Source organism: Phyllobates terribilis, unplaced genomic scaffold (assembly GCF_046119375.1).
Source record: "Phyllobates terribilis strain yellow unplaced genomic scaffold, ASM4611937v1 Scaffold_12__6_contigs__length_324123572, whole genome shotgun sequence".
NCBI classification, from domain to species: Eukaryota; Metazoa; Chordata; class Amphibia; order Anura; family Dendrobatidae; genus Phyllobates; species Phyllobates terribilis.
In genome coordinates this window covers 309,851,157-309,868,232 of record NW_027362772.1, presented here as the reverse complement: position 1 = coordinate 309,868,232, position 17,076 = coordinate 309,851,157, and the positions used below count along the sequence as shown (strand labels likewise).

General features: G+C 50.6%; 1 protein-coding gene across 2 annotated transcripts in view; it reads right to left on the bottom strand.

The window, feature by feature from the left end:
• Window positions 1–1,711: 1,711 nt before the first annotated feature.
• The window catches only part of UBASH3B (ubiquitin associated and SH3 domain containing B), a 95,770-nt gene continuing 80,405 nt past the window's right edge, over window positions 1,712–17,076 (bottom strand). The window contains exons 13-14 of one of the 2 annotated variants that reach the window (XM_073657386.1): window positions 8,091–8,218; window positions 1,712–4,041 (exon numbers count right to left, since the gene is read on the bottom strand). In XM_073657386.1, coding sequence (XP_073513487.1) covers window positions 3,904–4,041; window positions 8,091–8,218 — 266 coding nt within the window. In that variant the 3' untranslated portion in view covers window positions 1,712–3,903. The remainder of the gene's footprint in view (window positions 4,042–8,090; window positions 8,219–17,076) is intronic. The other variant, XM_073657387.1, reaches the window with a different exon arrangement.

The following is a 17,076-nucleotide window of genomic DNA, read 5'->3' as shown; positions in this document are numbered from 1 at the left end:
CCATGTAGCCCCCCATAGTAGCCACTGACCTTATTCCTCCATGTAGCCCCCCATAGTAGCCGCTGACCTTATTCCTCCATGTAGCCCCCCATAGTAGCAGCTGACCTTATCCCTCCATGTAGCCCCCCATAGTAGCCGCTGACCTTATTCCTCCATGTAGCCCCCCATAGTAGCCGCTGACCTTATTCCTCCATGTAGCCCCCCATAGTAGCCGCTGACCTTATTCCTCCATGTAGCCCCCCATAGTAGCTGCTGACCTTATCCCTCCATGTAGCCCCCATAGTAGCTGCTGACCTTATCCCTCCATGTAGCCCCCCCATAGTAGCTGCTGACCTTATCCCTTTATGTAGCCCCCCCATAGTAGCTGCTGACCTTATCCCTTTATGTAGCCCCCCCCATAGTAGCTGCTGACCTTATCCCTCCATGTAGCCCCCCCATAGTAGCTGCTGACCTTATCCCTTCATGTAGCCCCCCCATAGTAGCCGCAGACCTTATCCCTTCATGTAGCCCCCCCCATAGTAGCCGCTGACCTTATTCCTCCATGTAGCCCCCCATAGTAGCTGCTGACCTTATCCCTCCATGTAGCCCCCCCATAGTAGCTGCTGACCTTATCCCTTCATGTAGCCCCCCCATAGTAGCCGCTGACCTTATCCCTTCATGTAGCCCCCCATAGTAGCCGCTGACCTTATTCCTCCATGTAGCCCCCCCATAGTAGCTGCTGACCTTATCCCTCCATGTAGCCCCCCCATAGTAGCTGCTGACCTTATCCCTTCATGTAGCCCCCCCATAGTAGCTGCTGACCTTATCCCTTCATGTAGCCCCCCCATAGTAGCTTATTCCTCCATGTAGCCCCCCATAGTAGCCGTTGACCTTATCCCTCCATGCCCCCTCCTCTTTTAAGCCCCCTTTATATCCGTTCAGCACATCCATAGTCTCTGTGCCCATTAGTGCCATCTGCTCCATCAGTGCCCCCTTTATACCGGACCCCGACATTATTTTCCTGGTTTTATTCATTACTCCAGAAATGAATATTCCACTTCTGATTAATAACATCACAATGTCCGGAATAATCCCCCAAAGATCAAGAAATTTGCGCTCGCCCTCTTCCGCTGGGTAAGTGACAACCAGTCTAATGGCGGCTACGATGGTCGTCACCCAACATCCCAGGAGCGGCGATCACAGAGAGGTCATTAAAGATTCTATTCTGCTGCTTAATAGGAGACGACGGCTCCGGGAAACAGTCAGTAAGCAGAGGATACAATATGGGGGCTCCCTGCTATCACCGTCAGTCCCGACCGTGATAAGGCGGTGTTCACATGCGCAGGTCTTTTTCACACTGGAAGTCGTTGGATCTCAGAAACTTTATGTAACAGAACAAAAAGCAAGTGGGGGGGTCGCACATTAACCCTTAGCTGCCAAAAACAAATGAAGCCCCCCACTGCCTGTACCGTATCATCAGACTGTCACATTGTAACGGTATCTGCAGCGGCGCGGACTGCAGACACTTTGTGACATTCGGGAATTGTATTACGAGCAGTTGTCCGGGATAATGTTATTCCAGAGGTTGTGAGGGTAGAACAGCGCAGACCCCAATGATGGGGGGGCAGCGGTGGGAATCCCTCCGCACAGACCAGCAGGATTGTCCGCAGGCTCGCCCCTGTGCAGACAGAGCCGTGTCAGCGAGAGCACAATGTCAGACAATTCCTTATAGTGCAACGCCCTAATACTTAATGCAGAGCTTAGTTGCCCCCTCTGCCCATTCATTGGTATAAATTGTACCCCCCTGGGCTTGTGCCATAGAAAATACTGCGGTGGGCACGGTTTTGCAGCACCTCACACTTTACTGCAGCCCTCCTGTATTACACAGAGTCTGCAAATAAATGGAGACGTCAATGGAAATGGATCGTGTGAAGGAGCCGGTTATGACTCGCCGGACGGACGGACGGCACCGGGGGCCGGGCACTCGATGGCAGAAACAGAGGATTGTATCTAGTGTCCCCTCAGAAGCCTTTAGTGGGGGCAGCACAGAATATTTCAGGAGAGTAGTGTGATGACTGAAAGGTGGAGAGAGTCAGTATGGCGATGCAAGTGACAGGGAGGGAATGGAGGAGGACAGTCACATAGGAGGTGCAGGCTTCCACAGCAGCACAGAGGATGATGAGCAGTGTCTGATCGGTCGTCTCCCCATCATTCTGAGCGATGGACCAGTGATACATTTCTCTCTCTGCCAAACAAGCGCCAGACCCATCAGTAATATTGGGGGCTACGCCGCTCACAGTCCACCGGCGAGAACCGGACCCTGAAAGTCTTAATGAAGACTCAGAAGACGCGACCGGTGTCCGCTCAATGCGAAAAGGCCACGCACAGGACCAAGACCGTGCGCACAAGACCGAGGCCGCGCGCACAAGACCGAGGCCGGCCACACAAGAATGAGGCCACGCGCACAAGACCGACGCCGCGCACAGGACCGAGGCCACGCGCACAAGACCGAGGCTGTGCGCACCAGGACCAAGACTGTGCACACAAGAACGAGGCCACGCGACCAAGACCGAGGCCGGCCACACAAGAACGAGGCCATGCGCACAAGACCAAGGCCACGTGCACAAGACCGAGGCTGTGTGCACAGGACCAAGACCGTGCACACAAGAACGAGGCCACGTGCATAAGACCGACGCCGGGCACAAGACCGAGGCTGCGCGCACAGGACCAAGACCGTGCACACAAGAACGAGGCCACGTGCATAAGACCGACACCGGGCACAAGACCGAGGCTGCACGCACAAAACCGACGCCGTGCACAGGACCAAGGCCACGCACCAGACCGAGGCCACGCGCACAAGACCGAGTCCGGCCACGCGCACAAGAACGAGGCCACGCGCACAAGAACGAGGCCACGTGCACAAGACCGAGGCTGCGCGCACAGGACCAAGACCGTGCACACAAGACCGAGGCTGCACGCACAAGACCGACGCCGCGCACAGGACCAAGGCCGCGCGCACAAGACCGAGGCTGCGCTCACAGGACCGAGGCCACGCGCACAAGACCGACGCCGCGGGCACAAGACCGAGGCTGCGCACACAGTACCAAGACCGTGCACACAAGAACGAGGCCACGCGCACAGTACCAAGACCGTGCGCACAAGACCGACGCCGCGCACAAGACCGACGCCGTGCACAAGACCGAGGCCGCACGCACAAGACCGAGGCGGCGCGCACAGGACCGAGACCGTGCACACAAGAACGAGGCCACGCGCACAAGACCGAGGCCAGGCCGTGCACGGACTCACTGACACCGGCCTGAGGTCACACTGGTATAAAGTGGCTGCAGATTCTGGCCCACCAGTACAATATACAGATCTGTCACTCGACAAAAATATCTATTAGAATCTGCCATATATTCATATGTATATACATAGTAGACGAATCCTGGATACATTGGTATAGGGGGCTCCGCCGGATGTGCAGCCACGCTCCGCCTGGATATATTGGTATAGGGGGCTCCGCCTGATGTGCAGCTGCGATCCGCCTGGATATATTGGTATAGGGGGCTCCGCCTGATGTGCAGCTGCGCTCCGCCTGGATATATTGGTATAGAAGGCTCTGCTTGGATACATTGGTATAGGTGGGGTCCGCCTGGTGTGCAGCCGCGCTCCGCCTGGATACATTGGTATAGGGGGCTCCGCCTGGTGTGCAGCTGCACTCTGCCTGGATATATTGGTATAGGGGGGGCTCCGCCTGATGTGCGGCCGCGCTCTGCCTGGATACATTGGTATAGGGGTCTCTGCCTGATGTGCGGCCGCGCTCCGCCTGGATACATTGGTATAGGGGTCTCCGCCTGATGTGCGGCCGCGCTCCGCCTGGATACATTGGTATAGGGGGCGCTCCACATGATGTGCGGTGCCGACTCATTCCTGCAGTAAAGTTTCTCTCCAGTTAAATCCACCTGTAGGTCCATGAGTTAAAGGAAGAATTGGAGGATCCGTCAGCTGCCAGAGGCCGGCGTCCCCCAGCTCCTCGCAGCAGCAGAAGCCCAGGTACGGAATCTGTAAGGAGAAAGGGACAAGTGTCAGAGTCGCTGGCCCGGAGCGCAGGGGAGCGATAGGTATGAGCGATATCAATGGCTCCAGCGTCACTGCACTATGGGGGTCCGAAGGGGTCTGAAATCTACCGCTGAAAAGGGGCTTAGATTGGCACCTACATGCTGCTTTACACTGCAGCTTTGCTTGCTTAGATCGGCAGTTTGTAAAAATCTTCAGCCGGCAATCAAATGTCGACGTCCAGGGCAAAGTCACGACATTACCGGGGCCTGGTGAAAGCGAGAGGCGGCCAAGAGCTGCAAATCTTTCTGCTCATCTCTACTGCTTACTTCCAAGCACAGTGCCACCTCTGTCTACAGGTTGTGTATGGTACTGCAGCAAAACTGGGACGGCGCTGGTGGTGGAAGGTGACAGCCGTAGTTTTCTGGGGGTGGACGTTGTAATTTTATCATAAAATGCGAAACAGAAGAACTGATGACAGCGGGGGCCCCAACACCACACAGGGTTCCCCCACCTGTATGGAGCCCGGCTGATGTGACTAATCTGATATTTCCTCCTGCAGTGTAACACTGTAACGACACTCCAGCTCTGATAGTGACTCCTGACGTCTCTCTGACTTTCTCACCGTTCCCGGTGACCTGGAAACCATCTGCAGTGACTTTGAAAACTTAGGCAAGAAAGTGAAAGAATTGGGAGCGCAGGTGGTCTTCTCATCCATCCTCCCAGTGGATGGCCATGGAACAATGAGGTGGAATAAGATTCTACAGGTGAACAACTGGCTACGTCGATGGTGCCGTCAACAAGGATTTGGATTTCTGGATCACGGAATGAATTACCTATACGATGGACTACTTGCTAGAGATGGGGTGCACCTTACGAAGACTGGAAAACATGTATTTGGAAGTCGCCTTGCTACACTCATCAGGAGAGCTTTATACCAGAACAATGTGGGAAGGGAAGCAAAAGGCCAGAAAAAGCCATACAGCTGACAAATACTATTGAGATCTCTGCTACTGGAAGTGGAACGGAAGAACAAAGACCAAAAAATCGAAATAATAAAAATATAGGACGACGAAAAACCAATCACAAAGTAAAATGTTTTTATACAAATGCACAAAGCATGGGCAACAAACAAGGAGAATTGGAACTACTAACGCAGGAAAAGGAATATGATGCCATTGGAATCACTGAAACTTGGTGGGACGATACACATGATTGGAATAAAAGGCTAAAAGGATATAACTTATCTGCAAGAAACAGACTTGATAAACGAGGAGGAGGTGTCGCATTGTATGTTAGAAAAGCGAATATTTGCACAGAGATTGAAGCTTCAGAGACTGGGAGTTTTGTGGGAACTGTCTGGGTAAGAATACAAGGAGAGAACAACGGAAAGGACACCATTGTAGGCATTTACTACAGGCCACCTGAAGATATGGATGAACTCTTTATGTATCAAATGACCAAGTTCTCCAAAAAATATGAGGTAGTGGTCATGGGAGATTTCAACTATCCAGACATTTGTTGGGAATCTCTCTCAAGTAAAACTAACAGGTCAAGCAAATTCTTATCCTCTCTTGCTGACAACTTCCAAAAGGTAGGGGAGAAAACAAGGGGATCTGCTACTTTGGATCTAATCCTTATAAACAGGGATGAAATGGTTGAGGAGGTAAAAGTGTCTGGGACCCTCGGAGGCAGCGATCATGCTATTATAGAATTTTGGATAACTAGAGGAGGAAGACATGTGAAGACTCAAACTTCAAGGTTAGATTTCAGAAAGGCAGATTTTAAGCGACTCAGAAAGAGAATAGGAGGGATCCAATGGCTGGATATCCTTAAGGACAAAAATGTCCAGGAAGGATGGGAAATTTTTAAAAATTAGATTCTCAAAGCACAATCGTTAACAATCCCAAAAAGTAGGAAGAATGGGAAGCATTTAAGGAAACCAGGATGGATGAACACAGAACTTAAACACATGCTAAAAAGAAAGAAAGAAATGTTTATCAAATGGAAAGAGGGGGGCATATCTAAAGAAGATTATAATGCAGTCTGCAGAACCTGTAGGGCACGTATCAGGTTAGCTAAAGCTGACATTGAATTAATGCTTGCAAGAGATGTCAAAAGCAATAAAAAATGATTTTGTGGGTATGTCAAAAGTAAAAGAAAAGTCAAAGATGCTATAGGATTTTTACAGGATGAAAATGGTGAAATGGTAAAAAAGGATGTTGAGAAGGCCGAACTTTTTAATTCCTATTTTGCATCTGTTTTCTCTCAGAAAGAAAATGTAACATCAACTGATCTTCACTGTCCTATTAAAGGAATAGAAGAATCCAGGTTATCTGTAAACAGAAAGATTGTGAGGGAATATTTAGCTAACATAAATGAGTTCAAGTCTCCAGGTCCAGATGAATTACACCCCAGAATACTGAAGGAAATCGTAGAAGAAATTTTAGTACCACTCTCCATAATCTTTGAAAATTCTTGGAGAACAGAAGTCCCAGATGACTGGAGAAGAGTAAATGTTGTTCCTATCTTCAAAAAGGGGAAGAAGGTGGACCCAGGGAACTGTAGGCCGGTGAGTCTGACTTCTATACCAGAAAAAATCTTTGAACAAATTATTAAACAACATGTATATAAGTACCTGGATAAGAATGAAGTGATTAACCGGAGTCAGCATGAGTTTGTAACTAACAAGTCATGTCAGACTAACTTAATTTCCTTCTATGACAGAATCACTGACTGGGTAGATCAGGGAAATGCTGTAGATATAGTATATCTTGACCTCAGCAAAGCATTTGACAAAGTATCTCACATCATCCTTGTTGAAAAAATGACCAAGTATGGAATGGACAAGGCAACTGTTAGGTGGATTCATAACTGGCTTAGTGATCGAACTCAAAGAGTGGTCGTAAATGGCTTCACATCCAGTTGGATGAATGTCTCAAGTGGGGTACCACAGGGCTCTGTCCCGGGACCTGTATTGTTCAACATCTTTATCAATGATTTAGATGAAGGAATTGAGGGTAAACTGATTAAATTTGCTGATGACACAAAGCTAGGAGGGATAGCTAACACTAGAGAAGAGAGAGAGAGGATTCAAAAAGACCTAAATAAACTGGAGCAGTGGGCAGCAACTAACAGAATGGTTTTTAACAGGGAAAAATGCAAAGTACTACATCTGGGCAATAAAAATGAAAAAAACATATACAGAATGGGAGGAATAGAGCTAAGCAACAGTACATGTGAAAAAGACTTAGGTATACTAATAGATCATAGACTGCACAGGAGTCAACAGTGTGATGCAGCAGCAAAAAAGGCAAATACAATTCTGGGATGTATTAACAGAAGCATAGAGTCTAGATCACGTGAAGTCATTATCGGTCTTTACTCGTCTTTGGTCAGACCTCATCTGGAATACTGCGTCCAGTTTTGGGCGCCACATTTTAAAAAAGACATCGACAAACTGGAGCAAGTTCAGAGAAGAGCGACCAGAATGGTGACTGGTCTGCACACCATGTCCTATGAGGAACGGTTGCAGGATTTGGGAATGTTTAGTTTGCAAAAAAGAAGACTGAGAGGAGACTTAATAGCTGTCTACAAATATCTCAAGGGCTGTCACATTGTAGAAGGATCATCTTTATTCTCATTTGCACAAGGAAAGACTAGAAGCAATGGGATGAAACTAAATGGGAGGAGACACAGATTAGATATTAGAAAAAACTTTTTGACAGTTAGGGTGATTAATGAGTGGAACAGGCGGCCACGAGAGGTGGTGAGTTCTCCTTCAATGGACGTCTTCACACAGAGGCTGGACAGACATCTGTCTGAGATGATCTAGTGAATCCTGCTTTGAGCCAGGGGTTGGACCAGATGACCCAGGAGGTCCCCTCCAACTCTACCATTCTATGATTCTATCCCGGAGGTCGGGCATATCATTATCTTTAGGACAGGACCATCCCTCCAGGCCCCGCGTACGTGCAGGAATCCTCACTATGGCTGAGAGCCGCTTGTCCCTGACCTGCTAGGTGGAGAGTGAGCACAACCTCTCCCGTTATTACCTTTCTGACAACCTGCACAAAATCCTTGGAATTCTGCTGCGTGAGACCCTGCAGTTGTCGGGTGCAGGCTTCCAGGGAGGAGGCGTGGGCCACGATGAGGAGGTTATTACCTGGTAGAGAGGAAACATCTGAAAAATATTTAATTTTCGCACCATAAAAAAAGTCAAATGTTGTGAAAAATATCACACATCATTATATGACTATAACTGGACATCTACGCTGTGTGTATAACCGCACGACATCTGTGATTCGAACATACAGCGATTGTGTGTAGAATACACTGTGTGTGTAAAATATACTGTGTATGTTGCAATTTGTGTAGAATACACTGTGTGTGTAGCAGTGTGTGTGTGTAGCAGTCTGCGTGCGTGTAACAGTGTGTGTAACTGTGTGTGTGTAGCAGTGTGTGTAATGGTGTTTGTGTAGCAGTCTGTGTGCGTGTAACTGTGTGTAGCAGTGTGTGTATAACTGCGTGTGTGCAGCAGTGTGTAAATGTGTATGTGTAATTGTGTTTGTGTAGCAGTGTGTCTGTGTAACTGTGTGTAGCAGTTTGTGTGTAACTGTGTGTAGCAGTGTGTAAATGTGTATGTGTAATTGTGTTTGTGTAGCAGTGTGTCTGTGTAACTGTGTGTAGCAGTTTGTGTGTAACTGTGTAGCAGTGTGTAACTGTGTGTAGCAGTGTGTAACTGTGTAGCAGTTTGTGTGTAGCAGTGTGTAACTGTGTGTAGCAGTGTGTAACTGTGTAGCAGTTTGTGTGTAGCAGTGTGTAACTGTGTGTAGCAGTGTGTAACTGTGTAGCAGTTTGTGTGTAGCAGTGTGTAGCTGTGTGTAGCAGTTCGTGTGTAGCAGTGTGTAACTGTGTGTGTATAGCAGTGTGTAACTGTGTAGCAGTTTGTGTGTAACTGTGTGTAGCAGTGTGTAACTGTGTAGCAGTTTGTGTGTAGCAGTGTGTAACTGTGTAGCAGTGTGTAACTGTGTAGCAGTTTGTGTGTAACTGTGTGTAGCTGTGTGTAGCAGTTCGTGTGTAGCAGTGTGTAGCTGTGTAGCAGTTTGTGTGTAACTGTGTGTAGCAGTGTGTAGCTGTGTGTAGCAGTTCGTGTGTAGCAGTGTGTAACTGTGTGTGTATAGCAGTGGATGTATCACACAGTACGAATCTCACTGTGTGCGTTTGTGTAACCTACATAGTGTGCGTCATCCACAGTTAGACACACAGGCGCTGCGGACGAGCTTTCTTAGGTGTAGACATGTTGACAATCACCCAACAAATGTGTGAAGTGCTCCTTCATCAGGTGATTATAATTAGTTTATTTGGTCTCAGCAGCACATGGCCAGAGTACATAGGGCACGTGCTGCCGAGGACATAAGTATGGGGCCCAAGTGAGCTGCTAGTGTGGTATCCCACCCACAAAGTGGCCGTTTCTATGGGATACCGGATGTACAGCGTGTTCCATATAAATGCTGTGACTTTTGTGTAAACTGTACATTGTAAACACATTAACAGGCAGCACAAAAAGGGTTAATCTTCCCCTCATAGGTTTGATCACGTGACCCAGCTCAGAAGCTTCTGGAACGAAGGCCTCTGGGCAGTCAGCCAATGACTGCAGCTGTAAGAGTCACATGGGAGTGGGAGGAGCTAAATCCTGTGAGGTAGTTAAAGATCGTGGCGGCAGTTGGAGGTCAGACATTTTGTGAGAGGAATGAGAAGCAGAAGCCATTTTATAAGATGAGGAGTTTCCTCCCCCCTGACTGCTGGGTCTAGAAGGAGGTAATAAGATAAGGGCAGATGACAGCCTTCATATTAGGAGGAAGAATTACCTCAGGGCAGAAGCAAAGCTCAGCGCTGAGGAGGAAATATCCTGATTTTTGTCCACAGAGGTCGGGAGTCTGCAGGCAGGAGCCGATCCTCCCCGCTGAGTGTAAACCTGAGCACCGATCCCTGCTGTGTGTAAAGAATTATTCGCCCCTTTATCATTAGTAAAGGGGCTTCTTCATGACTGGGGCCTAGCTGCACAAACTACTATCACCACCATCATCCTCTACTTAGAGGCAGCTACTGTGCAAACCTTATATTGTGGAGCTTTGTGTGCGCGTAATCTGAGAGGGAAAGAGGCTCATCGTGACAGAAAGCTCGGCCACCATGAAGCATTATACCCGGCCAGGAGCGCGACCCTCTGCCGTACACCACATCAGGTCACTATATATATATATATATATATATATATATATATATATATATATATATATATATATATATATATATATATATATATATATATATATACACATACACACACTACCCTTCAAAAAGTTTGGGGTCACCCAGACAATTTTGTGTTTTCCATGATACTTTTATCTATCAAATGAGTTGCAAAATGATTAGAAAATATCGTCCAGACATTGACAAGGTTAGAAATAATGATTTTTATTAGAAATAATTTTCTCCTTCACACTTTGCTTTGGTCACACAATGCTCCTTTGCAGCAATTCCAGCATTGCAGACCTGTTACTGGCTGTTAATTTGCTGAGGTCATCTTGAGACATTTCCCCCCATGCTTCCTGAAGCCCCTCTGTAGCACCCTGAGGATTCGGCTGCTACAGGGGTATTGCACCTCACTCCAGAGGTGTGGTATTCCACTCCCGGGTAAGGATGGAGTGTGGAACTGAGCTCAGTAGGCTGCATACACTACATACATCCCATTTCCGGGGGACAGATCGACGGTACTCCCACCAGTTTATGTGCAGGTACGACAGTGTCTGTCCCTGGCTGGAGTGGGAGGGGGGTGAAACATCCCAGTAGTGTAGGGGCAGATAGGGGGAGCAGCCTGGGTAAAGCTAGGAGCTCATTGGGTGCTGGTCACCTGAGCTCACACATAGAGGGAGTATATAAGGTGGGCACCATCTTAGGACAGGGTCTTTTGTAGAGTGAGTCAGCCTTTGTAGAGTCTGAGGAGCAGAGCAGAGAAGCTCAGCCAGAAGGGCTGACAGGGAGTTGTGGTTCCGGCTGGGCCCAGCTCCAAGGCCAAGTCTGAGAGAGAGAGAGAGGAGTCAGAAGGATCCAGAGAGAAGAAGAAGGAACCCCAAGACCCCAGAATACAAACAGCAGGGTGAAGGGTTGGCACCCATGGTACCGGATCCCAAGCTGGTGGAGGCCACTAATCCTCAGCCAGAGACCGGAGGTCGTGGGCAGGATCTGCCACGACCCTCACTAAATCCACTAGGAAGGCATACCAAGTATAGGGTCAGGGAACCCAGAAGAGGTGTACCCACCAAGAGACCCGAGGGAGCCGGACATAGGTGGATCCCTGGTGAGAACGGCCAGAAGAGAGGGAAAGTCAGACAGGAGCTCAGGACCACGCTCCAGAATTACTTGGGGGTTGGCCGAGTCCAGGACCTGGTGGACGCAGCACGGCTCGGGTGGTCGCTTCAGGCCAGAGTGACCATAAGAACACCCGTAAGTAAAAACCCCTGAACTGCACAGCCCGACTCTGAGTCTTCTTGCTTAGCTCTCCTGCACCTGCACAACCACCATCCTCTACATCTGACCCCCTGAGGCTATACCCCTCCCGTTGGGGGTTATACTACCAGAGCTGCACACATACCACCAGCCTCAGCGGACCCTTCTGCAGCGGCGGCCTTTTGACCGCAAATCAACGGGTGGCGTAGTCGACACTAAGGACCTTTAACAACATCTGTAAAGACTGCCACACACTGAGTTTGACACCCTGGGCACGGACCGGGTCGCCGCCACTCGGAGACTACAACCCCCATCTGATCCGGTTCCGGGTATCCCCAAACAGCACTGGCCCAGGGGGCGCGTCAACTTTGGCGTAGTCGGCAGGATTTCGTGCCCGTAACCACCGGGTACTGCGTGCCTGAAGAAAAGTTCGCATTTACCTCAAAAAGAAGTCTCCCGCCGGTTCCAGAGGGTCCCCGCCATGGGACGCCATCACGGATCGTTTCCCGCCGGTTGCCCGCCATCTGCAGCTTTTTCCCGCCATCCACGGAGTTTCCCGCCACTGGGAGACGATTCCCGCCATTTCCAGAAGATTTCCCGCCTTGGAAGAGCAGACGCCATTATGGGCGTGCCAGAGGGTGGCAAGAGGTCACCTCTCATCGTGGGCCAGGTCAAGGAATGGCGCCAAAAGCGGAAACCGCCCCCACCAACGGAGACTGTGATGCTAGAGATGTCCATCAGCGTGAGAGAACTGCCCCTGGAACTGACAATTACAAAGTTGCCCCGGGACCACCTTCAATGTGGGCGGAGACAGAACAAAAGAGCGAAGATGGGTGCAGCCTGGAGGAGTCTGGAGAGAGCGCACCCGGAGACAAGAAGTCTGGAGAGGACTCCGGAGAAGTCGTACCCGGAGATGGAAGGAGAGTCAGGCAGCACCGACCCAGTGGTCAGGAGCCTGCTGCAAGCAACAACCCCACTAGGCTTAGTGGAGATCCTGGCACAGCTCCCCCGAGACCGGGAGTGTGCGCAGACCGAGCTGGAGCGCCTCGCACGGAGGATGGCCCAGGTGCAGCGAGAGACGCTGACGGAGTGGAGCCGAGAGATGGCCCTGCAGGCAAGAACCCGCCAGCGAAGCACGCCACCCGAGACGAGGAGACAGACCGCCTCTGAGGATGGTGCAGGAGGAGTGAAGGCCGGAGACGGCGCCGAGGAGGGAGCTGAACAGATGGAGGCAGGTAAAGGGGACGTCACTACCCCGAGCCGAGAAACCGCGTGCCTGCCCCAGCTCCCCGTCGCAGAGCCCGAAATTCCCCCTGCCGTGCCCGTCGCTGCAACGTCACCGCTCCAGACAAGGCCTCAAGCAGAAGCCGCGGCCGCGACCCCTGTGACGTCACGCGCCTCAACCCTGAGCGCGGCAAAGCAGGAAACACCACCGGCCTGGTCGCTGGGCCAAGTAACCCCGGGCGCCGCCGTCTTCACGGTGCCCTTTACGTTCAGGGTACCCCAGGCCTGGTCGCAAGGCTTGGCGAACCCGGGCGCCGCTACCACCACCGCGCCCTCAACGTCCACCGTGCCGCACCTGGGTGAAGACTTGTTTGCCCAGCACACGTGCCCGGATGGGCAGCCCTTTGTGTGGCCACCGGAGTTCCACCATCCCCGACTCCGGAAAGAAAGACCCCTAGATGAGCCCCTGATTCCGGTTCCGAAGCCCGTTAAGATCACCCCACTCTCGTTGGAGGAAGCGCAGTTTGCGTGGGACCCTACTGGAGGAGACCTCATGGGATTCACCCAAGAGACTCGGGCAGCCGCAGCTGAGCGTGCGGAGTGCTGCCGGCAGCAGTTAGAGGTCTTTGACCGGGAGCGAAGAGAGAGGCGGGTCCGAGAGCAGCGGCTGCAGGAACAGAGTGCAGAGCAGAAGAGCCGGACCAGGAGGAACCCCCGTGCAGCCCACGGTCCCCGTGCCACCGGGACTGTAATTAAATTCCAACTGCAGCACGGTTGGGGTTTCATCAGGGATCATCACACCCCCGGCGACGTCTTTGTCACCCGCAGAGACGTGGAGTCCCATCTGCCGGAGGGACACAGAGGTCGTGACCTATATGTAGGGGACGAGGTCACGTTCACCCAGCACAAGTGTGCCAAAGGACCCTACGCCCTCCATGTACACCGGCTGACGGAGGAGGAGCTACGGTGTGAAGAGGAGCAAGAGGACCCGGACGGGTCTGAAGGAGGAGCAGGAGTACGCCGTCATTAAAGGATGGTAAAGAGATTGTACATAGTTACCCGTCAGGGTATATGCCATGCTGCTAACTTAAAATAAGGTCCCCGTTGGGACAAGTGTGAACTGTTCCAGTGTGTCCCATCTCCCCACAGGCTGAGGACTGTGAGCAGCCATCCCTAATCCCACTGGCCGAGGACTGAGAGCGGCCATACCTTCCCTTGTATATAGTTGCGCTTCCTAAGGCGCCCCCTACCGGTTTTAAAGGAAACTGTTTTTTCTTGAAGAGACTGTCGCACTTTACCCGGTCACAAGTTGCACCGTGGCCGGAGGAACAAGAATGTTTATATGAAAAAGTTTATGCTGATAATATATGATGTTTTATATGTTTATGTTTTATGAAAAAAAATTGTATGTTTGTGGATGTTTTTATTCTTTTACAGCCCGAGGACGTGCTGTGATTTACCAGGGGGGAATGTAGCACCCTGAGGATTCGGCTGCTACAGGGGTATTGCACCTCACTCCAGAGGTGTGGTATTCCACTCCCGGGTAAGGATGGAGTGTGGAACTGAGCTCAGTAGGCTGCATACACTACATACATCCCATTTCCGGGGGACAGATCGACGGTACTCCCACCAGTTTATGTGCAGGTACGACAGTGTCTGTCCCTGGCTGGAGTGGGAGGGGGGTGGAACATCCCAGTAGTGTAGGGGCAGATAGGGGGAGCAGTCTGGGTAAGGCTAGGAGCTCATTGGGTGCTGGTCACCTGAGCTCACACATAGAGGGAGTATATAAGGTGGGCACCATCTTAGGACAGGGTCTTTTGTAGAGTGAGTCAGCCTTTGTAGAGTCTGAGGAGCAGAGCAGAGAAGCTCAGCCAGAAGGGCTGACAGGGAGTTGTGGTTCCGGCTGGGCCCAGCTCCAAGGCCAAGTCTGAGAGAGAGAGAGAGAGGAGTCAGAAGGATCCAGAGAGAAGAAGAAGGAACCCCAAGACCCCAGAATACAAACAGCAGGGTGAAGGGTTGGCACCCAGGGTACCGGATCCCAAGCTGGTGGAGGCCACTAATCCTCAGCCAGAGACCGGAGGTCGTGGGCAGGATCTGCCACGACCCTCACTAAATCCACTAGGAAGGCATACCAAGTATAGGGTCAGGGAACCCAGAAGAGGTGTACCCACCAAGAGACCCGAGGGAGCCGGACATAGGTGGATCCCTGGTGAGAACGGCCAGAAGAGAGGGAAAGTCAGACAGGAGCTCAGGACCACGCTCCAGAATTACTTGGGGGTTGGCCGAGTCCAGGACCTGGTGGACGCAGCACGGCTCGGGTGGTCGCTTCAGGCCAGAGTGACCATAAGAACACCCGTAAGTAAAAACCCCTGAACTGCACAGCCCGACTCTGAGTCTTCTTGCTTAGCTCTCCTGCACCTGCACAACCACCATCCTCTACATCTGACCCCCTGAGGCTATACCCCTCCCGTTGGGGGTTATACTACCAGAGCTGCACACATACCACCAGCCTCAGCGGACCCTTCTGCAGCGGCGGCCTTTTGACCGCAAATCAACGGGTGGCGTTGTCGACACTAAGGACCTTTAACAACATCTGTAAAGACTGCCACACACTGAGTTTGACACCCTGGGCACGGACCGGGTCGCCGCCACTCGGAGACTACAACCCCCATCTGATCCGGGTCCGGGTATCCCCAAACAGCACTGGCCCAGGGGGCGCGTCACCTCCACAAGTTGGATTGGCTTGATGGGCACTTTTTGCACAATACGGTCAAGCTGCTCCCAAAACAGCTCACTGGGGTTGAGATCTGGTGACTGCCCTGGCCCCTCCATTACAGATAGAATACCAGCTGCCTGCTTCTACCCTAAATAGTTCATGTATAATTTGGAGGTGTGCTTTGGGTCATTGTCCTGTTGTAGGATGAAATTGGCTCCAATCAAGCGCTGTCCACAGGGTATGGCATGGCCTTGCAAAATGGAGTGATAGCCTTCCTTATTCAAAATCCCATTTACCTTGTACAAATCTCCCACTTTACCCAAAGCATCCCCAGACCATCACATTGCCTCCACCATGCTTGACAGATGGCGTCAGGCACTCTTCCAGCATCTTTTCAGTTCTGCGTCTCACAAATGTTCTTCTGTGTGATCCAAACACCTCAAACTTTGATTCGTCTGTCCATAAAACTTTTTTCCAATCTTCCTCTGTCCAATATCTGTGTTCTTTTGCCCATATTAATCTTTTCCTTTTATTAGCCAGTCTCAGATATGGCTTTTTCTTTGCCACTTTGCCCTGAAGGCCAGCATCCCGGAGTCGCCTCTTCGCTGTAGACGTTGACACTGGCGTTTTGCGTGTACTATTTAACCCCTTTAAAGCCCATAACGTACTAATACGCGTCTGTGCCCTGGGCTTTAAGAGCCTGACCCGTATTAGTACGTCATCGCGATCGAGCGCGCACACAGGCTGTGCGGGCGCGATCGCCGCCGGGTGTCAGCTGATAGTACCGGGTGTCAGCTGTGACAATGTGCAGGGAGCGGTCCCGCACCGCTCCCGCCACAATAACCCCCGCAATGCTGCGATCGAAGTCGATCGCAGCATTGCGGTGGCTAAGGGGAGGTGATCGGTATACTCACCTCCTCTTCCGGCCTCCAGCGCGGTCTGCCGCGGCTTTCCGGGTGTTGCCATGACGACCCGATGTCGTCATGACAACATCCGGGTCACCAGACAGCAGGAAAATTGTTTGGTCATGCGCAGTGCATGACCAAACAATCTTATCACTGTGCAGCGCTGACTGCCTGCATAGCACAGGGATGGTGCTCCATCCCTATGCTATGCAGGCGATCAGAATAAAAAAAGTGAAAGTCCCATAGAGGGACAAAGTAAAAAAGTTAAAAAAAACTCTCAGAAAGTGAAAAAATAAAATTAAAAAAAATTTGTAAAAAATAAAAAAAAAATAATCCACGAAAAATAAAAATATAATGTACCCATCAATAAATATTATGAAAAAAAAACACCAAACAATAAAAGTACACATATTTGGTATCGCCGTGTCCGTAACGACCTGACCTATAAAACTATACCACCAGTTAACCCCTTCAGTGAACATGGTAAAAAAAAAAAAAAACGAAGCAAAAAACAATGCTTTACCATCATACCGCCAAACAAAAAATGGAATAACACGCGATCAAAAAGACGAATATAAATATAAATGGTACCGCTGAAAACGTCATCTCGTCCCGCAAAAAAACAAGCTGCCATACAGCTCCATCAGCCGAAAAATAAAAAAGTTATAGCTCTCAGAATAAAGCGAT